This window comes from Lethenteron reissneri, chromosome 7, assembly GCF_015708825.2.
Source record: "Lethenteron reissneri isolate LAM-NWPU_2019-01 chromosome 7, ASM1570882v1, whole genome shotgun sequence".
Classification (NCBI taxonomy): Eukaryota; Metazoa; Chordata; class Hyperoartia; order Petromyzontiformes; family Petromyzontidae; genus Lethenteron; species Lethenteron reissneri.
This window is the reverse complement of record NC_083785.1, coordinates 93,351-113,686: the sequence shown is the minus strand read 5'-3', so window position 1 is coordinate 113,686 and position 20,336 is coordinate 93,351. Positions and strand designations below refer to the sequence as shown.

General features: G+C 46.9%; 1 protein-coding gene across 3 annotated transcripts in view; it reads left to right on the top strand.

Moving 5' to 3' along the window:
* Nucleotides 1–268: 268 nt before the first annotated feature.
* Nucleotides 269–20,336, top strand: part of LOC133355491 (outer dynein arm-docking complex subunit 2-like) — a 33,136-nt gene continuing 13,068 nt past the window's right edge. Inside the window, exons 1-6 of one of the 3 annotated variants that reach the window (XM_061572811.1) lie at nt 269–470; nt 8,755–8,905; nt 9,230–9,376; nt 17,140–17,349; nt 17,747–17,983; nt 18,972–19,082. In XM_061572811.1, the coding sequence (XP_061428795.1) occupies nt 277–470; nt 8,755–8,905; nt 9,230–9,376; nt 17,140–17,349; nt 17,747–17,983; nt 18,972–19,082 (1,050 nt within the window). In that variant the 5' untranslated portion in view covers nt 269–276. Of the gene's footprint in view, nt 471–3,627; nt 3,721–7,818; nt 8,544–8,754; nt 8,906–9,229; nt 9,377–17,139; nt 17,350–17,746; nt 17,984–18,971; nt 19,083–20,336 lie in introns of those variants that run through there. The other 2 variants (XM_061572817.1, XM_061572826.1) reach the window with 2 other exon arrangements.

The following is a 20,336-nucleotide window of genomic DNA, read 5'->3' as shown; positions in this document are numbered from 1 at the left end:
CGGAGAACGGCTCGTCCCCGGCTGTAGAGAGAGGGAAACATATGGGGAGAGTGGGAGTGGGCTGTGCAAGAATTATATCAATAAAAGACGCCAGTCAAGACCGTCGTGGACGTCGTTTATTACACAGGGATGATCATACTGTGTTGTGTGCATACATGTATTTAAGTTATGCTTTAGTCTACTGCATTAACCAGGATTCTCATCAATTTGCATTTTATTCGATATACTGCAAGAAAAATTAAGTTGTATTGTTGTTTCTAGGACTGTGCTTTGCACATGGCCTCGCTGTCCTCCCAGCATGGGAGCTCCCAAAAACGGAAAAAACACAAGAAAGAAGGAAACAACCATACAGTGACAAAATCCAAAGTGATTTATCCAGAAGCAGAGAAAAAATCAGTACATGGGGCGATAAAGAACCACAAACCACAGCCTTCTCTAACATGGAAGAACTTGGGGCTTATCCAACCACCGTAAGTTTTAATTACTTAATCTTAAAGTACTTAACAGATTTTATATAATGTTCATCATTATTATCAGCCGTGTTATATCCACTGCAAGATGACAGCCTCGCCGGGTTTTCACCATATGTCATGATCTCGGAGTGCAACGATCTACCTTGCTCCTGTTTATGAGTCGATCTCATTGCGCCATCACCACGTCAGTTATATTCTCCTTTAGCTGTCACACCTGTATTAGTCTCGACCATTGGCCATCATCTCTTACAGCGATGGCTCCTGCTTAACGTTCTATACGATGTCTCTATTTCATGTGTTCCTTTTCTGCTTATTAGTATAATTCCCAGCATGCATCTCTCCATGCTTATTTACTTTTCCGTTTCTGTTCCAGTTCTTTGTGAATGTCCGCATTTCCACATGTCATAGCAGGTAATACACACTGATTAAAAACTTTCTTCTCTACGCACATTTTTTAGTTGTTTTACATTCTTAATTTTGGAGCTTTCGTGACTGCAGGAATTATTCTTTGGTTTTTTCGGTAAAGTCACGTATAAAAATAAAATAATAAATTAAATAATAGCATACGACGTTTCGATTGCAACACAAGCAATCATCATCAGGTATAATAAAATAGCGACATAGAATATAACCAGAAAACTATAGACAGACATATAAGCAGACAGATATCACCAAGATACATAGAGAGAGCAACCCAGGTACAGAGAGAGGTGATCGTCTCTGTGGGGTGGCCTTAAATAGACAGAGGGGGCGGAGGCAGAGAGAGGGAGGGGGTAGGGAAAACATTTACATGTTTTACATTATCAAGAAAATCCTCCGCTTTTCAACACTTTGTGATCCCAATTCCCATTCTATAGTCCAACTTTGCTGCCTTCTCTATTAAGTGATTCTAGCATTTCTTGTAGTGTATTACCATTGCACACTATAATGACTATGCCATCAGAAAATCCGAGATGGTCAATGTTTTTTCCACAAATATGTATGTCTTTGCTTCTCCAATTAAATTTTTGGAAAATATCCTCATGTTACTGAATAACCTTGGTTATTTGTAATATGTATCTTGTTACTTTCTTCATGTAAACTTAAGTATTGCTGCTCCATTTCTGTACAAAGTTTTTTTTTAATGTGAGAGCTTGGATGACTGGATAAATTTCCACTGAGCCATAGTCTACAAAGGCTTAAACACTATGGTATTTCATATTAATTGGTCCTTACAAAATCTGGAATCTGATTGATAGCATGTGGTCAATGGTATAGACACCTTTCCTAAACTCTTATTGCGTATATGGTTGGTTTTCGTCAATTTTATTGTTTCTAAAAATATTCTGAAACAATTTGTATACATTCAAAAGGGGCCCAATGAGTCTCTAGTTATTCAATTAAACTTTCACCACCCTTTTTGAATAGACAAATTATTCCATGATTGAGGTATTTCATTGTTGTGTAAATAATGAACAGGATAGTGCATTGATAGAAGGTGGCAAAGGTTAGAAAGCAAACAGTGAGCAAATCAGAAAACAACAAAGGGCACGTTGAGGCAGAGGAGAGATCTACAAAGAAATGGAGATGATATACTAACCATCAATAAACATAACTTGTAAAATGATCAGCATAAGAATGTAACATCCTTAGGGAGAAAGATTTAACCATAACTCATGATAGAGATAGCTTTATAAAACTAGTGTATACATATATGTTCAGCTCTCTGTATCAAAATAACGTATACTATTTCATAGGAATCAGACCATTACTCAGATGAAGAGGATGAAGTTCGAGATGTCGCTCCTCAAGAAGTAAATGTTGCTCTTCGCAGATTCCAAAGAACACAGGATGAGATGTTACTATCCTTTGTGCAAGCACTTCCAAGAGTTCATGAACAGTGAGCCTGGTGAAATTTGGGGAGCGCATCGTCAGTAGTGAACCTTTGGATCCTAGGGTGTTTCGGCCTTTCATACTATACATCCTCCCCGAAGGCGGCCAGCGACAGGGTGATCAATCCTACGCTTGCGTCCCATTCCCAATTAGTCAGAGGAGTTGCCTTGTTGTTGATAGCCAACATCCCATGGGACTATGCATGGCAGGGGTGTCCTCCTCCCTGAGTCAAGCATTGTTAACTGCATACCTCCTGGCCCTCTCACTTTGGGGCCCAGCTGGGGTCTTTCCTCTTCATCCAGAGCCACTGACCTGCTGCCTTCTGCCGCCTCCGATACAGCTCTGATTGCCGAACGCTGGCTCTGGCCCTTAATTCCCAGGTCTCTAAGCAGTCTGGTTGTAGATGTTGCCACAAAACCTCTGCAGCCCACCTCCACTGGTCGGACTTCTGTGTTCCAGCCATGATGCCATGCTTCGGCAGCTAGATCGGCATAGCGCAGATGTTTTCGCTCATAAGCCTCATCTACTGAGTCCTCCCAGGGTACTGTGAGCTCAATGATGAAGATCTTCTTGAGCGAACGGGACCAGAGCACCATGTCAGGTCTTAGGGTGGTGGTTGCGATCTCCGGAGGAAACACAAGTTGCCGGCCAATGTCAGCTAGCATTTTCCAGTCGCGGGCCAAGCGCAGCTGGTCTCGCTCTATTGGTGTAGAGCCACTCTTCGGTGGTTTAGCCCCTTCGCGGACAAAGGTCGTCCGTAAGGGGTGTGATGCTGCTGGGGGTGGTAGGGAGTTGGTGGCAGCTCGCTAGAAGGGAAAAGCTCCTGGACCAAAAGTGTAGTGTTCTTCATTACAGGCCCCACTGGTGGCCCCTGGTGTCCTTTAGTGCAGCCCCTGACATGCAGCCCCCGACAATACACAAATGTGAAAACACCCCCCCATCATCGTGCTCTCAAACCCCCAATGATTTCAAATGTGTGGCGGCACTCGCACCGATGATGTCTTTTCGGAAAAAGTGGCCCCCCTCTGAAAATTAGTGAATAACACTCCGATAGTGTAACAGTGGACATCATCAAAGAAACGGGACCAGTTGCTTGTTCACATCATCTCTACACATTATTGTACTGCTGACATTGGGATTATAAGGTTTGCATTGAAGGGTTATTGTATTTATTTAACATGACTAATATGAACATGCTATTTCTCTATTTTGGTGTATGGTCTTATTGTAAATGAAGGGGAAACTGTAAAGTCTGCCAAAACAAAGAATGACCAGCATAGCACAAGCCAACAGCAAGATAATGAAAACTGGATCACGGGAAAAAGAGACACCCATCCACTGCCTCGCTAAGTAAACGGTGGCCTTCTCACAAGACGTGAGTGTGTTTCTAAGTTTTATATTTTATCAGTACTTATGTAAGTATTCTAATTGTTCAACCGCTGTATAATTTTCAGTGATTCTGATGACTGTATATGTGGACGATTCACAGTGAAACTCCATTTATCTGGGGTTAAACGGCGGGGGGGGGGGGGGGGAAGAAGAAAAGGCAATAATACAGAAGGTGTTAAGATGTTCAACCACCCACATCGAAATCTGTTCTTATCAAGGCGCTCATTCATCGAGCTAAGAATGTGTCAGATGGTGACAGTCTGAGAAATGAAATTCAACATGTTAAGAAGTGCTGCAAATCAACGGCTACAATGATGCACAAATCAACAGGGCATTGAATACCAAAACCAAATCAAATAACAAGAGCATTGAAACTGCCCAAGTAATTAAAACGATCAAATACCGTACATTGCGGGAGTAACTTATAAACTAGCCAGATATTTGGAAAAACAAAACATCCGAGTCAGATTGGCATGTTACATAAAATACAGAATTTAATATCTGGTACAAAAGATGTATTACCGAAGCTATCAACAGAAGGTGTGTACAGGATTAACTACACGTGTGGTAAATGTTATGTTGGGCAAACAGGACGAATGATCAGCACGAGATTAAATGAACATCATAGAAATATTAAATTATCCCAAATGCAACTGTCAGCAGTAGCAGAACACGCGTGCAAACAAGGACACTCAATTGATTTTGATAATGTTGAAGTTGTGTGCAAAACTAGCTACTACTGGTCAAGACTAATTAGAGAATCTATCGAAATTGAAAGAAATCAAAATAACTTTAACGTTTGGATAGCTACCGTCTTAGTGCTGCGTGGAAGCGAATCATCAAGTAATACATTATTTAAATGCATGCCTACAAAGGGCAGCATACTTCAATAGGGATTACCGTTGGTAGGGCTATTTTAATAAACACAATAGGCCGGAAGGACAAGTTCAAAGGGCTCGCATAATGCACATGCATAATGTACGTTGCCTCAGTAATCCCCCCCCCCCCCCCCTCCAACATTGTGCAAGAGCACAGAAGGGTAGTCAACACATCTACGCCTCTATATAAGGAACGAAACAGTAAGACTTCTCCACAAATCTGGCTGTCGCCTGATGAAGCTAGTTGTATTTACTGGCGAAACGTCGTATTGTTTGTAAATGTTGTGACTTGGCTAGTGACGAATTGGCATGTTCTGTTTACGTGACAACCCTTACTAGTTGGTTGTGTCAGGTGGTGGCGGGTTTTAACGACACATTTATATACTATTTGGTTCTTTTGGTAAAGTCACGTAGGTAGAAAAAATAATAGATCACGACGTTTCGATCGCCACACAAGCAATCGTCTTCAGGTGGAAGAAAGAAGCAGGCTGCTGAAACAAGTCATTATATACTCTTTGGTTCTTTCGGTAAAGTCACGTAGGTAGAAAATAATAGATCATGACGTTTCGATCGCAACACAAGCGACCGTCATCAGGTGGAACAGGACCTTCTTAATGATGGCAGCTATACCAAAATCAACAGAGATCCCACCAACCGCAGCCACAAAAACCAACAATATCATCACTAATTCGACATCTCTAATAGATTCGACCAAGCAGCGCTCTCTAAAACCTTCGGTTGCTAAACCACCCAGATTTTATGGCCTTCCAAAGATCCACAAAGATGGTATCCTGCTCCGTTCTATCATCTCCACCATTAACTCACCTACCTACAAACTGGCCCGATTTCTGTCTGAGACTCTGCTTCCCTTCATGGGCAAGACCATCTCAGCTGTACTTAACTCAGCTCACTTTTTTCTCTAATCAAGGACATCTCACTGTCTCCAGATGATTTACTTGTCAGTTTCGATGTAGTCTCCCTGTTCACCAAGGTACCTGTACCTGACACCATTGCAATCTTTGAAGACTTGGTCCAACAGGGACTGAATCCAGATGTACCAACATTGGTAAGGCACTGCCTTACCAACACTTACTGCACCTGGAATGGTACATTTTACAAACAAAATGAGGGTACCCCAATGGGGTTTCCCTTATCACTAGTGGTAACTAATGTTTTCATGGAGAAATTTGAGACAGATGCCATCCAGACATCCACCCTACGTCTTTCCTTGTGGAAGAGATACGTAGATGACTCGTTCGTCATCTGGCCACGTGGCCTGCCAGCACTGAACCAATTTCTCAAACACATCATATTCATACACCCATCTACAAAATTCATCATGGAAGTGGAAAAGGATGGCAAGCTACCATTCCTGGATGTTTTGATCGAGAAAAGACCTGATGGCTCGTTGGGGCACTCTGTTTCCAGGAAAGCCACCCACACGGATGCCTATCTAAAGCCTGACTCCCACCACCATCCAGCCCAGAAGAATTCCCTCATCAAAACACTACACCATAGGGCCCGTTGCATCTCCGACCAGTATCACCTAGCCAGTGAGCTGGAGCACGTACACCAAGCCCTCAGGATGAATGGATATCATGACCGTATAATCCGCAAAGCTGTCTCCCCAGCCATGGGGAGACAATCATCTGAGGATCCAACCGAAACCATCACTTTGCCATACATAGCAGGGGTTACCAAAATAATTTCCAAAATCTTAAACAAACACAAGATCCAGGTTCGTTTCAATACAGTACACAAAATCCGTGATTTTATCCCATCTGTAAAGGATGTGATTCCTGACATGCAATAGCCGGGTGTCTACAAACTGAGTTGTGGCTGCGGCAGCAGTTACATTGGGGAAAACGAAACGACATGTCTCAGACCGCGTTCGCAAACACAAGGCAGATCTGAAACACGGACCAATACCTCTGCCATTGCTGATCATTGTTTTAACGCTGCGGGCTCACACAAAATGGTTTTTTTCCAAGACAAAGGTACTCTGCAAACCCACCGGCTATTATCAGAGATTTGTTCATGAAGCCATCCAGATATATAAACATAGACACAACTTCAACCGTGAAGATGGGTACAAACTGAACAATCATTGGAAGGACGTTATTAACCAGATAGAGTCTTAACTGACTGTGATGTTTCCATCCTACCTGCCTATGTCAACTGTTATTTCCGACTCTCTTAGTACATCACCAGGTCAAATATCTGTGAGGCGGCCCAGCCACAGGAGGATCCCTGCCACCTCTGGTGGCTGGGACTGCCTCACATTGACATGCTATAATCTCTCACATTTACATTTACGTACAAATTCCTTCTCTAGCTCCGCCCACTTACCATTGGGTTGTGCCCACCAAAATCCTATATAAACTCTTGTTGCAGCAGCTCTTTCTCCTATGTCAGCAGTTATCCTGCTGTATCTGTTCCACCTGATGACGGTCGCTTGTGTTGCGATTGAAACGTCGTGATCTATTATTTTTCTACCTAAGTGACTTTACCGATAGAACCAAAGAGTATGGATTCTTGCAGTCACGAAAGCTTCAAATCAAGATTGATACATTTATATATTTACGCGATCTAACCCAAAAACCTCTATTATGGATGATATTGGTTGCGAAAGCCTACGTGTTAAACAGATACTTATACTGCATAGCTCTATAATTGCTAGTGTACAAACATACATTCATTGTATTACGATTACATGATTTGTGGCACATTACTGCATTGGCAGTGGTGCATAAGCACAATTAAACAAAAATTACATGAACTAATTTGTATAGGTGGTAAAGCTCAATCTTCATTGTACGCAGAAAATCGCAGGCGCGCTTGTCAACACTACGAAATGTAAGACCCTATCCCCGACCATTGTAACAAAAAAACTGAAGACATTCGCTAATATCGCTGTGGTCTTAAAGGAAAAACATACAATAAGCAACATTTCAGGCAAATTCCTCAATGTATGTTCTATGAAGAAGGGCCATTGCCCGAAACGTCACTTATATATTTCCCTTTAAAGGCCACAGTGTTATTTATAAATGAGTCAAGTTTACTTCTAGATTTGAAGCCAGATTTGCTGATGCAGCAAATCTGGCTGTGACGGTCCCACCTGATGACGGACACTTGTGTTGCCTCCGAATCGTCGTGATTTTATTATTTTATTTTTATTAATTTTAATTTCATTTTTTACCTACGTGACTTTACCGAAAGAACTAAGAGTATCAAGTTTACTTTTTGATTCATTATAATTTTGTCGGCGAGAGGGTCTTACACATCCTAAGTATTGACAAGCACACCTGGAAATGTTATGCTCATGACTAATGTGGAGCTGTGCCCCTTATGGAGCTTAGTTACTGTGGTCGGCAATGCAGTCCGCAGTGTTTTGGTTTACATTTTATTCATTTATTTTGTTTAATTCCAGTAACCTTTACAGCTTACCTTCAATTTCGCTCATTACTGGAATGTCGCTTTCGAGAGGTTTTTGTTCTGTTTGTTAACTGTTGATACCAGCTGCAATAACCGACCCAGTTGCTGAGAGATGTGCTTTGTTAATTGCTGTCTTCAATTACACAAGTTAAGCCATTATCAAAATACAGCATCCCTCTGCTAACATTTTTCAGTCAAAACATTGAAACTGCTGCTCTGAATAAGCAGCATTTGCCAAAAATTACAACTTATTATATCCATGATACACTTCAAGATACAGAAGTGCTATTGTATGCGGTTGTATATCTTCTGTATATTTGCTACAGCCAACTCGGGCCTTGTTTTATCTCTAACGCCTCTGTAGAATGATTGAGTTTCGAGTTTATTTGATTTATTACACAGATGGTGGTCCCATTTAGCCAGTTGCACGACAGTTTTACAAGGGAGATCCGTGGTACATGAGCACAGCAACATCAACATAACCAGGACATTCGAAGTGAGTGCTTTGGGATTCTTGATACCAGTGTTGGATCTGTCGGTGGACAATGGCGATACATGTCCCCTTCCCTTATTGAAATTTAAAAAATGTAGGGTAGTATTTCATAAGCTGCACAGTTTTGGACCACACCCCCCCCCCCCACGCCATCTGGGAAGTTTCCCAGGTCCGCCTCTGCTTGGTGCGGAGTGCATTTGACCTCTTCTCACAGGGGAATGTCGCTGAGGTTGGAGGACGAGGATGAGAGTGACAGCTCTAGTGAGAGCGAGGAGGAGGAGGAGCAGCTTGATCGGCGCCAGGAAGCCAGCATGGATCTACCGTCAGAGTACTGGCAAATCCAGAAGCTCATCAAGTACATCAAGGTGCCCTGCAGTGTGCATTCTATTTGTTGTTGTAACTTTCTGAGCCTCCCCTCCTGGACATCTGTGAAAAGAGCCTCGTAGCTCATCGGATTCCTCCAAGAAACATAAAGATTCTGATTCTGTGCAGACTTGTAGATGTTCTTGCTCAGATTCATGAACCATTCATATTCGTGATGTGTTTTTCAATTATTATTTTTTAAACACAGTTACTGAGCACAGACCCAAAGGCCCAATATGTCAAGCGGATTGGTAGCACCTCCTGAGATGAGTTTACTTACAGCCACTCCCACCATCCAGTTGAATTCGCTTACATTTTCTTTACAGAGTGGGAATCCGACAGCCACGGTGATCGCGCTGTGCTGTATGAGGGACTTCAACTTGGCTCAGGAGACGTGCCAGCTCGCGATGAAGGACGTCGGAGGGTTGGAAGTCCTCATCAACTTGCTCGACACTGATGACATTAAATGCAAGGTAAACACTTGGATTAAGATTAATTTCTAAAAGCGTATTCTCTGTTATAGGGCAGCTCATTAATAAATATATTTTAAAAGCAGTTATTTGTATTGCGATATTGGTCACTCTTCATTTACATATATCATTTTCCAATGGAGCACAAGCAAAGTTAACAAAACCCCTCATACAATTGTAATAAAGGACTCGACCACGGTATCTGGCTTGGTGTCCTTTATTCGGTTCGTGTTCTCTTTCCCACACGGCTCTCTCCCAGAGACCCTCCGCTCCGGGGCCGACGCTGCTGTCGCTGTTGTAGCCTTCTCCCGTCCCCACCGCAGCTCCGCTGCTGTTCTCTGCGTGCAGCCTCCCTGCTCTCCTTGACGCAGCCCCACCGCTGCTGTCTCTCTCTCCCCCGAAGCAGCCCCGCTGCTGTTCTCTCCGTGCAGCCTCCCCGGCCGCCCTTGCTGCGGTCTCACCGCTGCTCCCCGTTCCTCCGGGGTCGGTCACCGCTGGCCGACGGTGCCGACCGTACTCTGTGTGTGTGGCGATCTCGCCACTCCTCCTGCTTCCGCCCTACGTGGCCTCACACTAGCCCAGTTCCCAGAACGACCCCTTCCTCTTCCGGTTTCACCCCTTTAATACCTGAACCCTTACCCCCACGTGACGTAACTCCTCCCCCCCATGACGTCACATCCGGAAGGTTGATTACGCCCGCATTACACCACCCTCCCCCATAGAGAAAACCCAGCCGACCTCGGCTGAACAAAACTCCAACAAGTAATGCGAGCGAAACCGACTCAACCACAATAAGGGACACAAAGCATGCAATAAATATAACAGTAAGAACAATAACACAACAAGAACAATTAACGAAACGTGAGTGATTTAGAACGTGTGCGGGTCGCCGGACCGTCCCGGACGGTCGGCGGCCCTCCTGCAGAGCGGGAGCGTGATGGGGTTTTAAGAGCGACAGGCCGCAAATCTCCTGTCGCTGTTGGAGGCCCACCAACGTCCCGGTCCCGTGTCCCCGAAGGCTCAGCCTCGGAGGTGTCCTGCGATTGTGCTTGCAGCGGGGTCGGTAGGGCTGCAGGGTTCGGAGTTCCCGCAGTCCTGGCAGGCACCCTCTGAGCAGAGCCCTTCGTCACCCGCGGTGTCACGGCCGGTCTGTCTGTAACAGGCACGACAGGCGCTCTTGCAAGATCAACGGACGCAGGCAAGGGTGAGTCGGCAGCAACAGACCCCGGCAAGGCAACATCAGGAGATGACGCATCCGGTAGAGGAGCAACATATGGTTTCAACCGTGACGTGTGAACGAACCAGCGGCGCGATCCAATCCGAACACGTGCCGACTGCGGGTTGGGAACCTCGATGAGGCGGACGGGCCCTTGCCACGGTTTTTGCAATGGGGGCAATGGAGCCAGGCCAGGTCCCCAACCTTCCAGGGGCACTCCCCCTTGGAGCGTCGAGCATACCGCTCGTTCCGGGCCTGAGCTTTGGCCGTAGCTACGCGGGCCCCCTCCCGCGCCTCCGTGACCCGGCGGACGGTGTCCCGAATGTAATCTGGAAGTGGCTTACCAGGTCCCCTCATCCCGGTTCCCAACTGCACATCCATCGGCGGCACGTTCTCCCGACCATACATAAGGAAAAACGGCGAATACCCTGTAGCCACATGCGGCGTCATCCGGTACGCCGAAAGCACCCCAGGGATGTGCAAATCCCAATCTGATTGTTGTTCACTCACCGTGTGGCACAGCATGGCGGACAAGGTTCGATTTAACCGTTCGACCATACCATCCGTTTGCGGATGGTAAGGAGATGTGCGTATTTTCTTAGTCCCAAGGGCTGCGCACACTTCCGCCAACAATTTAGAAGAAAAATTCCGGCCCTGGTCCGTGAGGAGTCTCTCCGGCGCACCCTTATCCATAACGTACCCAAATAGAAAGGCGTCGGTAATAGCCGCGGCCGATTGGTCGGGCAACGGCCAGGCCATCGGCCACCGGGAGAGATACTCCACCCCAACCAACAAATATTTATTACCCCTCGCAGATGGTGGGAAGGGTCCCAGAATGTCCAGTGCCACCAATTCATTGACCCAAGACACCTGAATAGACTGTATCGGCGGCACATAAGGATGTTTAGGTGGCTTCCGCCGAGCACAATCGGGACACGCACGCACGTGCCCGACGACATCTGTCGCCATGCCGTGCCAAAAGTAATGACGTTGCAACGTCAATAGGGTCTTTTGAACACCCAGATGTAAGAGCGTGTCACAATGGAGGGTCCTGATTAACTCGTATCGCAAGGACGCCGGCACGACCAGACGCCAGCGTTCCTGGACTCCTTCCCTCCACATGAGCAGACCGTCCCGGAGAGCGGTTTCCGGTACCCCAGCCATACACGGACCCCCGCTCTCCCCCGCAGACCGTTTCCGTAAGGACAACAAAGACTCATCCATCATTTGTTCCCGAATCCACACAGACCGCGGCAGATTCAAAATCCCATCAGTCGGACCCGGCTCCATCGGAGCATCCGGTGTCTCGATGGCTCCCACGACCGGCTGAGGGGAAGATTGAATCGGCGCACACCTATGCGTCCCCGACGCGCACGCACAAGGGGAGCGCTGCGGCAACCTTGAAAGTGCGTCCGCATTCGCATGGCGCACCCCCTTCCGATGGTGAATTTGAAAGGAAAATTCTTGCAGCGTGTCCAACCAACGCGCCAACTGGCCGGATGGCTGGTCCATCTTAAGAGCATACTGCAAGGCCGCATGATCCGAGCGCACAATAAACGAACGACCGTACAGATACGGTCGAAATTGGCGTAGAAAGAAAACAACAGCCAAAAGTTCCCTGCGAGTGACGCAGTAGCGGGTTTCCGCGGGAGACTAAACCCGGCTACCATACGCCACCACGCGCTCCACACCCCCTTTAGACTGAGACAACACAGCGCCAATGCCTGTGTCACTCGCATCCGTATCAAGAATGAAGGGGTGATCGAAATCCGGATAATCCAACGTCGGCGCCGTAGCCAACAGATCGCGCAGGCTCTGAAAAGCCGCCTCTTCCGGCGGTCCCCAACCAAATTTTCGTCCTTTACCCGTAAGGAGGTGTAAGGGCTTCGCGATCGTCGCAAAATCCGGAACGAATCTCCGATAATATGAAGCAAATCCCAAAAAGCGACGTACATCCCCCACGGTGGCCGGGGTTGGCCAATCCCGGACGCACGCCGTTTTTTCCAGATCCGTGGCCACCCCATCAGCACTCACGATATGCCCCAAGTAACGGACGGACCGTTGCAGTAGGTGACATTTCTTAGGTTTAAATTTCAAATTGGTGGAACGCATCCTCGTGAACACCGACTCCAACCGCCGTAAATGTTCATCAAATGTGCGGCTGAAGACGATAATATCGTCTAAATATATGAGACATGTCTCCCACTGCAACCCCGTCAACACCAACTCCATCAACCTTTGAAATGTGGCAGGGGCCGCATTCAGCCCCATCGGAAGGCAATTAAATTGAAACAACCCCTGCGGCGTACGGAATGCGGTTTTCTCCCGCGAGGTCTCGTCAAGGGGAAGCTACCAGAATCCCGAAGAGAGATCGAGCGTAGAAAAGAACTTAGCCCCCGACAAAGCATCGAGGGAGTCGTCCATACGCGGCAGGGGATACGCGTCAGCCACCGATACTTTATTCAATTTCCGGAAATCAACACAAAATCGCAATTTGCCGTGCTTTTTCTTAACCAAAACCACAGGCGCACCCCATGGGCTGTTAGATGGAGATATAATGTCCGCAGCCAACATGTCATCCACTGCCCCCCGAACGTGTTCCCGCTCGGCCGGACTCATCCGGTGCGAGTTCAGCCGAATAGGGGCAGCGTCCCCTGTGTCAATATGATGGTAAAGCAACGAGGTGCGCCCCAAATCCAAATCGTCGGAGCTAAACACATCCGAATAAGTCAACAACAATTTACGAATCGCACTACGTTGTTCCCCGGACAGGGAAGAATTTTCACTACATAAGTCGGCAATCCAGCGATTATCCGAAGCTCCCGGCCCCGAAACTCCAGCAACCACACCCTGACCGTGCAGGCAATCCTGTGCCGTAAAAGCCGTAGTGGCATGTGCCACAACCGTACCTGCCGGAACACATACGTTCTCGGTACTCGCATTGAGCACCTGCAAAAACGGTTGTTGGTCCGGCCGGACGATGGTCTGCGCCCCAACCAGCGCCAATCCGGCCGTTATAGTGGCGGACGGTGACAACAAGACCCCAACCGCACCTTGCCGATCAGGCAGAGGCTTCCGATACCGCAAGGGGATAAGCATCTGTGAGCCAGGTGGAATGTCAACAGATACATCGGATAACGCCTGCACCTGGGCGGCAGGGGCAGGTCGCCCCCAGGGCGACGGCAGAAACGAGATTTGACGGCCACCCGGCAATTCAATACAATTCTCATTAATTTTTATCAGAATGGGCATCCTAGCCAAAAAAATCAGTACCCAATAAACAAGGAACTGCCAGAGATCTCGAAATTAACACTATACCCGAGGCCGACACATCCCCGATAGATATTTTAGCGTCCACCTGGCCCACAATGCCCATGCTACCCCCGTTTGCAGCGACACATGACCCGTAAACCGGTCGCACGGCCCCCGATGGGATGCCCAAGAGATGGAAAATGACATCCGATATAATGGTCGCGGACGCCCCGGAATCAACCAAAATACGTACGTCCACCCCTTGTATAGACCCCGGTACAGTGGACGAACCCGTAGCGGCCGCGACGACTCTCCGTGACAATTTACGCCACTGCGTCACCGAGCGACATGGCCCCGTCGATGGCCTCCCGTTGGTAACAACACCCGAATCGCACGACAATGGTGATGGGTGAGGTGTAAAGCCTTGCCGGGTGTCTGGTGCGCACCGACTTGCCTGCTTTGGAGGTTCCTTCTTTGGGGCGTCCGTTGACGAGGCCTCCTGCTGGGGCGGACCCGGGATGCGGGCCCAGCAGTCCCTGGCGTAGTGGCCCCTACGCCCGCAGCGGAAGCAGTCGACGTCGTTGTGCCGTAGCGCAGGCCCTGCGTCCCGACGCCCCCGTGCCGGCGGTGCAGCGCGCGGGACCTGCTTACCCCGGCCCAACCAACCCACGGCGCCTCCCTCGATGATGGGCCCCCCCGTCCATGCCGCGACTTGCTTCCACCGGCGCAGGTTAAACTGTGCGTCCAGGCACTTGGCTGCCGCCCGGGACGTTAGCTTCTCGTGGCCGCATGCCGGCATGGGAATCCTCAGATCCCGGGACAGCTCAAGCATCTTCCCCAAGATGAGAGGCTCGAGCAGGTCAGGCTTCGTCTCCGGATACGCGGCCATAGCCAACTCCAGTACCACACCCCTAAACGCCACCGGCGATTCCTCGGGCGCTCGCTGTCGTTGAGCAAATCGGCGATGAGCGTCATCAGGTGGCTCGTAAGCATCCGCCATTTCGTCAAAAACTCCTCGCAATGTCTTCTTCTTTTCAGCCGTTATCGAACGAAAAAATCTGAACGACTCGTCATCCAGAAGAGTCGGCAGTACTTCCAAAGCCTCAGCGTCAGTCCACCTTGCAGAACGTACCGCCGCCAAAAATCTGCAGGCGAAAGCGCTCCAATCGCCCCCGATGGAGAATTCTTTGACCGTAGTAAGGTGACGACTGCGACTCCTCGGCGCGCCGTCTTCGAGCGATGCTTCATCCGGTGGCAGGTTCAAAATGGCGTCGCATCGCGGCGTGGTCAAGATGGCGGCTCCCCGTCGTGGAGAGCGCAAGATGGCGGCTTCCCGCCGTTCTTCCCCCGCCACGCCCAAGATGGCGTCGTCGCGCCGCGTGGCTGATGGCGTCGACGGCGAGGCGGCGGCCTCTGGCCCACCCTCAGCTCTTCCAAACGCCGTCTTCGGCGTGACGAGGGCACACAACTGCGCCAATACATTCTTGAGCGTCTCAAGCTGCTCCGCCATCTGTGCCCATCGGGCCTCCGCGTCCGTTGGTGCTGACGGGCCCGCCGACGCGGCAACATCTTGAACTCCTGCACTCGCTCCAGCCTGGGTCTCCTCCACCAACGCAGCTGGGTCCATCGCCGGAGGAAGACCCTCGTCGTCAGATGATGAAGCAGACGATGGCGTCGGAACATTCTTTTTTCTTAGTTGCTTCGACATGCCGTTACACTTCTGACACCAGTGTAATAAAGGACTCGACCACGGTATCTGGCTTGGTGTCCTTTATTCGGTTCGTGTTCTCTTTCCCACACGGCTCTCTCCCAGAGACCCTCCGCTCCGGGGCCGACGCTGCTGTCGCTGTTGTAGCCTTCTCCCGTCCCCACCGCAGCTCCGCTGCTGTTCTCTGCGTGCAGCCTCCCTGCTCTCCTTGACGCAGCCCCACCGCTGCTGTCTCTCTCTCCCCCGAAGCAGCCCCGCTGCTGTTCTCTCCGTGCAGCCTCCCTGGCCGCCCTTGCTGCGGTCTCACCGCTGCTCCCCGTTCCTCCGGGGTCGGTCACCGCTGGCCGACGGTGCTGACCGTACTCTGTGTGTGTGGCGATCTCGCCACTCCTCCTACTTCCGCCCTATGTGGCCTCACACTAGCCCAGCTCCCAGAACGACCCTTTCCTCTTCCGGTTTCACCCCTTTAATACCTGAACCCTTACCCCCACGTGACGTAACTCCTTCCCCCCATGACGTCACATCCGGAAGGTCGGTTACGCCCGCATTACACAATGGTCAACAACGCTGCCTTTAAATACCAGAAAAATGCATACACTATGTAATGGGTGACATTTCTCGCAGTAGCCTTCATAGCACAGAAATGGCCATTACCTAAAACGGGCAGTGTTGATGATGATTGTTGTTGAGTTTTTTTTATTTCCACAGGAGCTGTGTATTAAGCATGTAGCGATTCACCCTCCAGCAATTTGATAATTTGCTTTGGGGAACCTATCTGATTGAAGAATAAGTTTCTTGTCTCGTTTTGACACTGATGCATTTCTCATTTCGTTGCCTCGTTTGTATGCTTGTGTCAACGTCATTAGCCTCCGTCGTCTATCAGCAGAGCATTTGCTTACCGCTTTCATGATCTATCTCAAGTGCACGATTAAATTAGTTAATTGTGATTGTGTGAGTTGATGTCCATTGATTAATCAGTGTATCGTTACTTGACTGCTGAGGGTAATAACTAAAATGAGTAAACTATTAATTTCTTTGAATAATTTTCTGGAATTGTAAGCACAACATTTTTGTGAGCAGTAGTTGTCAAAGTCTAATTTCACAATAGTGGTTGTGACACTGCCATTCATACAGCTAGTATGTGGACCCTGTACAAATGCAGCTTCTGTTGTGGTGCATGTTAACGTTCCTCATGCATTGATCATATATATTGGACATTCACGGCAACATTCAATTTACATAAAATGTATAGACACTTAAAGGCCCTACCACTTCCTTCGCCTGCCCCTCGAGTGACACTGAGGTTGCCTCCATGCCTCAGAGTCACGGTCATTCATGTCTCTAAAATGTTGCTGCGTTATAATTTGCATTATTGCTTTTATTGTTACTATCAACTCTTAAATTGAAAGTAAATAGCAATGAATACAGTATAACTCATCTTATTTGGAGTAATATTGGAGAATGCTATTGTGAATAGGCAAATTTGTGGATGAGGTCTATAAATGATGTTCATCATAAGACAGATTAAAGGGTTCATTATTTTTATTTCTGAATTAACTTGGTTTTGTATTGTCAATTTCCTGCTTACAGATTGGATCACTTAAAATACTGAAGGAGATTAGCCACAATTCACAAATCCGCCAATCCATTGTTGACATTGGCGGCCTCCAAACTATGGTAAACATCCTGGATTCCTCTGAAAAGGAACTCAAGTGTTTGGCGGCTGAGACAATCGCCAATATTGCTAAATTTCGGCGGGCACGAAGAACAGTCCGGAAGCACAATGGTATAAAAAAACTGGTAAGTGTGTAATCACATGATCCACAGTGAAGAGGGCATGTCGGATGAACCAATCACCTCACGCCATCTGCACAATAGATGTCCTCATGCATATATTATCTTCTCTAATCCTCTTCTTATCCCAAAACAGCACAGTTAGCTGCATGATCAAGCAGTGGGTAACCTGGCTTCGTGGCAAACTGTGAATCCACAGCCAGAGAGTGTGCACAGTGGGGGTATAATAATCCTTATCAATCCATTATCATCATTGTCGGTAATGATTATACCATTTCTGTGATTAGTAGCCACAGTGATCATTTGTGGGTGCCCTTCTTACCCACAATGCCTCTTATCCACAATCACATCTTACTACGATCGCGTGGTAGTTGAGTTATGGGGTTATTTATTTATTTTCCAGGTGGGATTAATGGACTGCGTTCCCATGCGCTCTGCCAATTTAAGTCCCGCGCAAGAGAAGGACATCGAGGTCGCTCGCTGTGGGGCCCTAGCGCTGTGGAGTTGCAGTAAAAGCAGAAAAAACAAGCAAGCCATCCGCAAGGCGGGAGGCATCCCGCTGCTCGCGCGACTGCTCAAGTCGCCCCATGAGAACATGCTCATCCCAGTTGTGGGCACCTTGCAAGAGTGTGCTTCAGAGGTGTGTGCACAGAGGGAACGATCAGTTATGAGGTTATCAGATATTTTCTCTGGAGTATTCTAAAGTCGTAAATTATGCCATACGTATCCTATATGTAGGAATGAATGCTTTTCGTGAGGATACACGTGGTACAATTGCATGCTGTATGCTTAACATTGGCGACTGCTGGTGATGAATATAAAATCTAAGTTAAACATTCCACAGGATCATGAATCAGAGAACAGAAATGAAAGACACATTTACTTCTGAGAAAAGTAAACGAGCTTGGTGAAGATACATCACGAAAAGGGATGATGGTCAATTGATGAGACTGGTGATGGAACAACAGATAAAGAAGGAAACATGTCTTCGAGGATGACTAATGAGGAAATGTAACGAGAAAAACCATATAACCTACTGATGACGAACGCTTGTTTTCTTCCTGATGATGAACACTTGTGTTGCGATCGAAACATCATAGTTTATTGTTATTTTCTTTGAACCTATCTACATGACTTTACCGAAAGACCCAAAGAATAACCTACTAAAAGTCCAATGTTCCAGCAAACATTGCCTCCTTTAGAGTCCAAATATTGATTTAACAGGAAAGCCCATTGGTTAATTGATCAATATGATCTGTTGTAAGGCTTCTGTTTTGACACTCAACTATGGAAGGAATATTATATAATACCAGCCAGGGAATTATACATTTGTAAGCCGAATACTGTTTTAGTCAAACACTGCTGCTATTTGTAGTCTCAAATTCTGAGGCCTGGATCCAGGGCCTTGGAGGTAGCTTTCCCAAACTGAGTTAATTGCAGTGGTTAAATATATGGCCATCGTCATTGTCCATCCTCTTATTGAGAGAGAATATGGAGATGGGAGAGGATCTTGGATTTTTGTTTTTGTTACCTCTACGTAATGTTTATCATGGCTACACATTTACTTAGTACTGCATTTTTACAGTATTTGCGATCATTAAAAACTAAATATATATTTGTTGCTATAGGCAAGCTATCGACTCGCCATCCAGACGGAGAAGATGATTGAGGACTTGGTCAAAAACTTGAACAGTGACAACCAAGAGTTACAAATGCACTGTGCAAGTGCCATATTCAAGGTAATCTGCATTCCCAGACTGAACACATTTCATTCAATGCATGTGAAACACTGGGAGGAATATATATATAAGTTTTTTTATAGTCAATGTTTTAAGTTCTTTATCATTAAATGACTTCAGAAATTATTTTACTCCTATTGCTATTCCTATAATTGAATAAAAAATACATTTGTTTAATTGAAGAATTAAAACTGGTATTTGTTACTATTATAAAGCTGGATTGTTGTTTGTCATTCCCATGGAGGGGATTAGTCTGCTCATATAATGACCACTGTTAATATCCAACAAAGTGGTACTAATTTTATTGAGCACAGGTGAACGATGCACTCGGTAGAACTCTGAAGTGCACTCCGTTTCAGCAGTTTCCTGATGACGGTCGCTTGTGTTGCGATCGAAACGTCGTGATCTATTATTTTCTACCTACGTGACTTTACCGAAAGAATCAAAGAGTATGGACTTGAAACGTTAAGATACATCTGTCGAGGCTCCTACACACAGTGCCACCCACTGGGGTTATGCTTAAATTTGATGGTAGTGGATCGTTAGTCTAACACAGGTTATGAGGTGAATGTTATGAGGTGAATACCCAATTCGTGTTTGACTTAATCTATATAGTATAAATGTGTATATACAGGGTGTTTCAAAAAGATGGACCCAATTTCAAAGCAGTATATTTCACGATGGCAACATGTTACAATTACACAAAAAGTTACAAACGGTTTAATGAGTTATCAGGTTTTACTAACCATTTTATAAATGCTCTATGTGCCCTCCACCTATTGTACGGACAACATTGAGACGATAGTTGAATTCGTCCCAAATGCCTTTCAAAGTGTCTTCTTCCACTGAAGTCACCGCTGCCGTGATTCCGTTTTTGAGGTCATCCAGATTAGTCGCTAATGGTGGCACAAAAACACGGTCTTTGACGTATCCCCACAAGAAAAAGTCGCAGGGTGTGATGTCTGAGGATCTTGTGGGCCAAGAGTGTAGCGCCAAGCCTGTGTGTCATTTAGAAAACGTCGAACCTGCAGGTGCCAATGTGGCGGTGCTCCATCTTGCTGAAAAATTAAGTCATCGGAATCATCATCAAGTTGTGGAAAGAGCCATTTCTGCAGCATTTCGAGATACACTTGCCCCGTAATAGTGTTTCCCTCGCAAAAGAAAGGGCCATAAACCTATTTTTGAGAAACAGCACAAAACACGTTCACTTTCGGGAATTACGCTCATGCTCTACAGTTTAGTGTGGATTCTCTA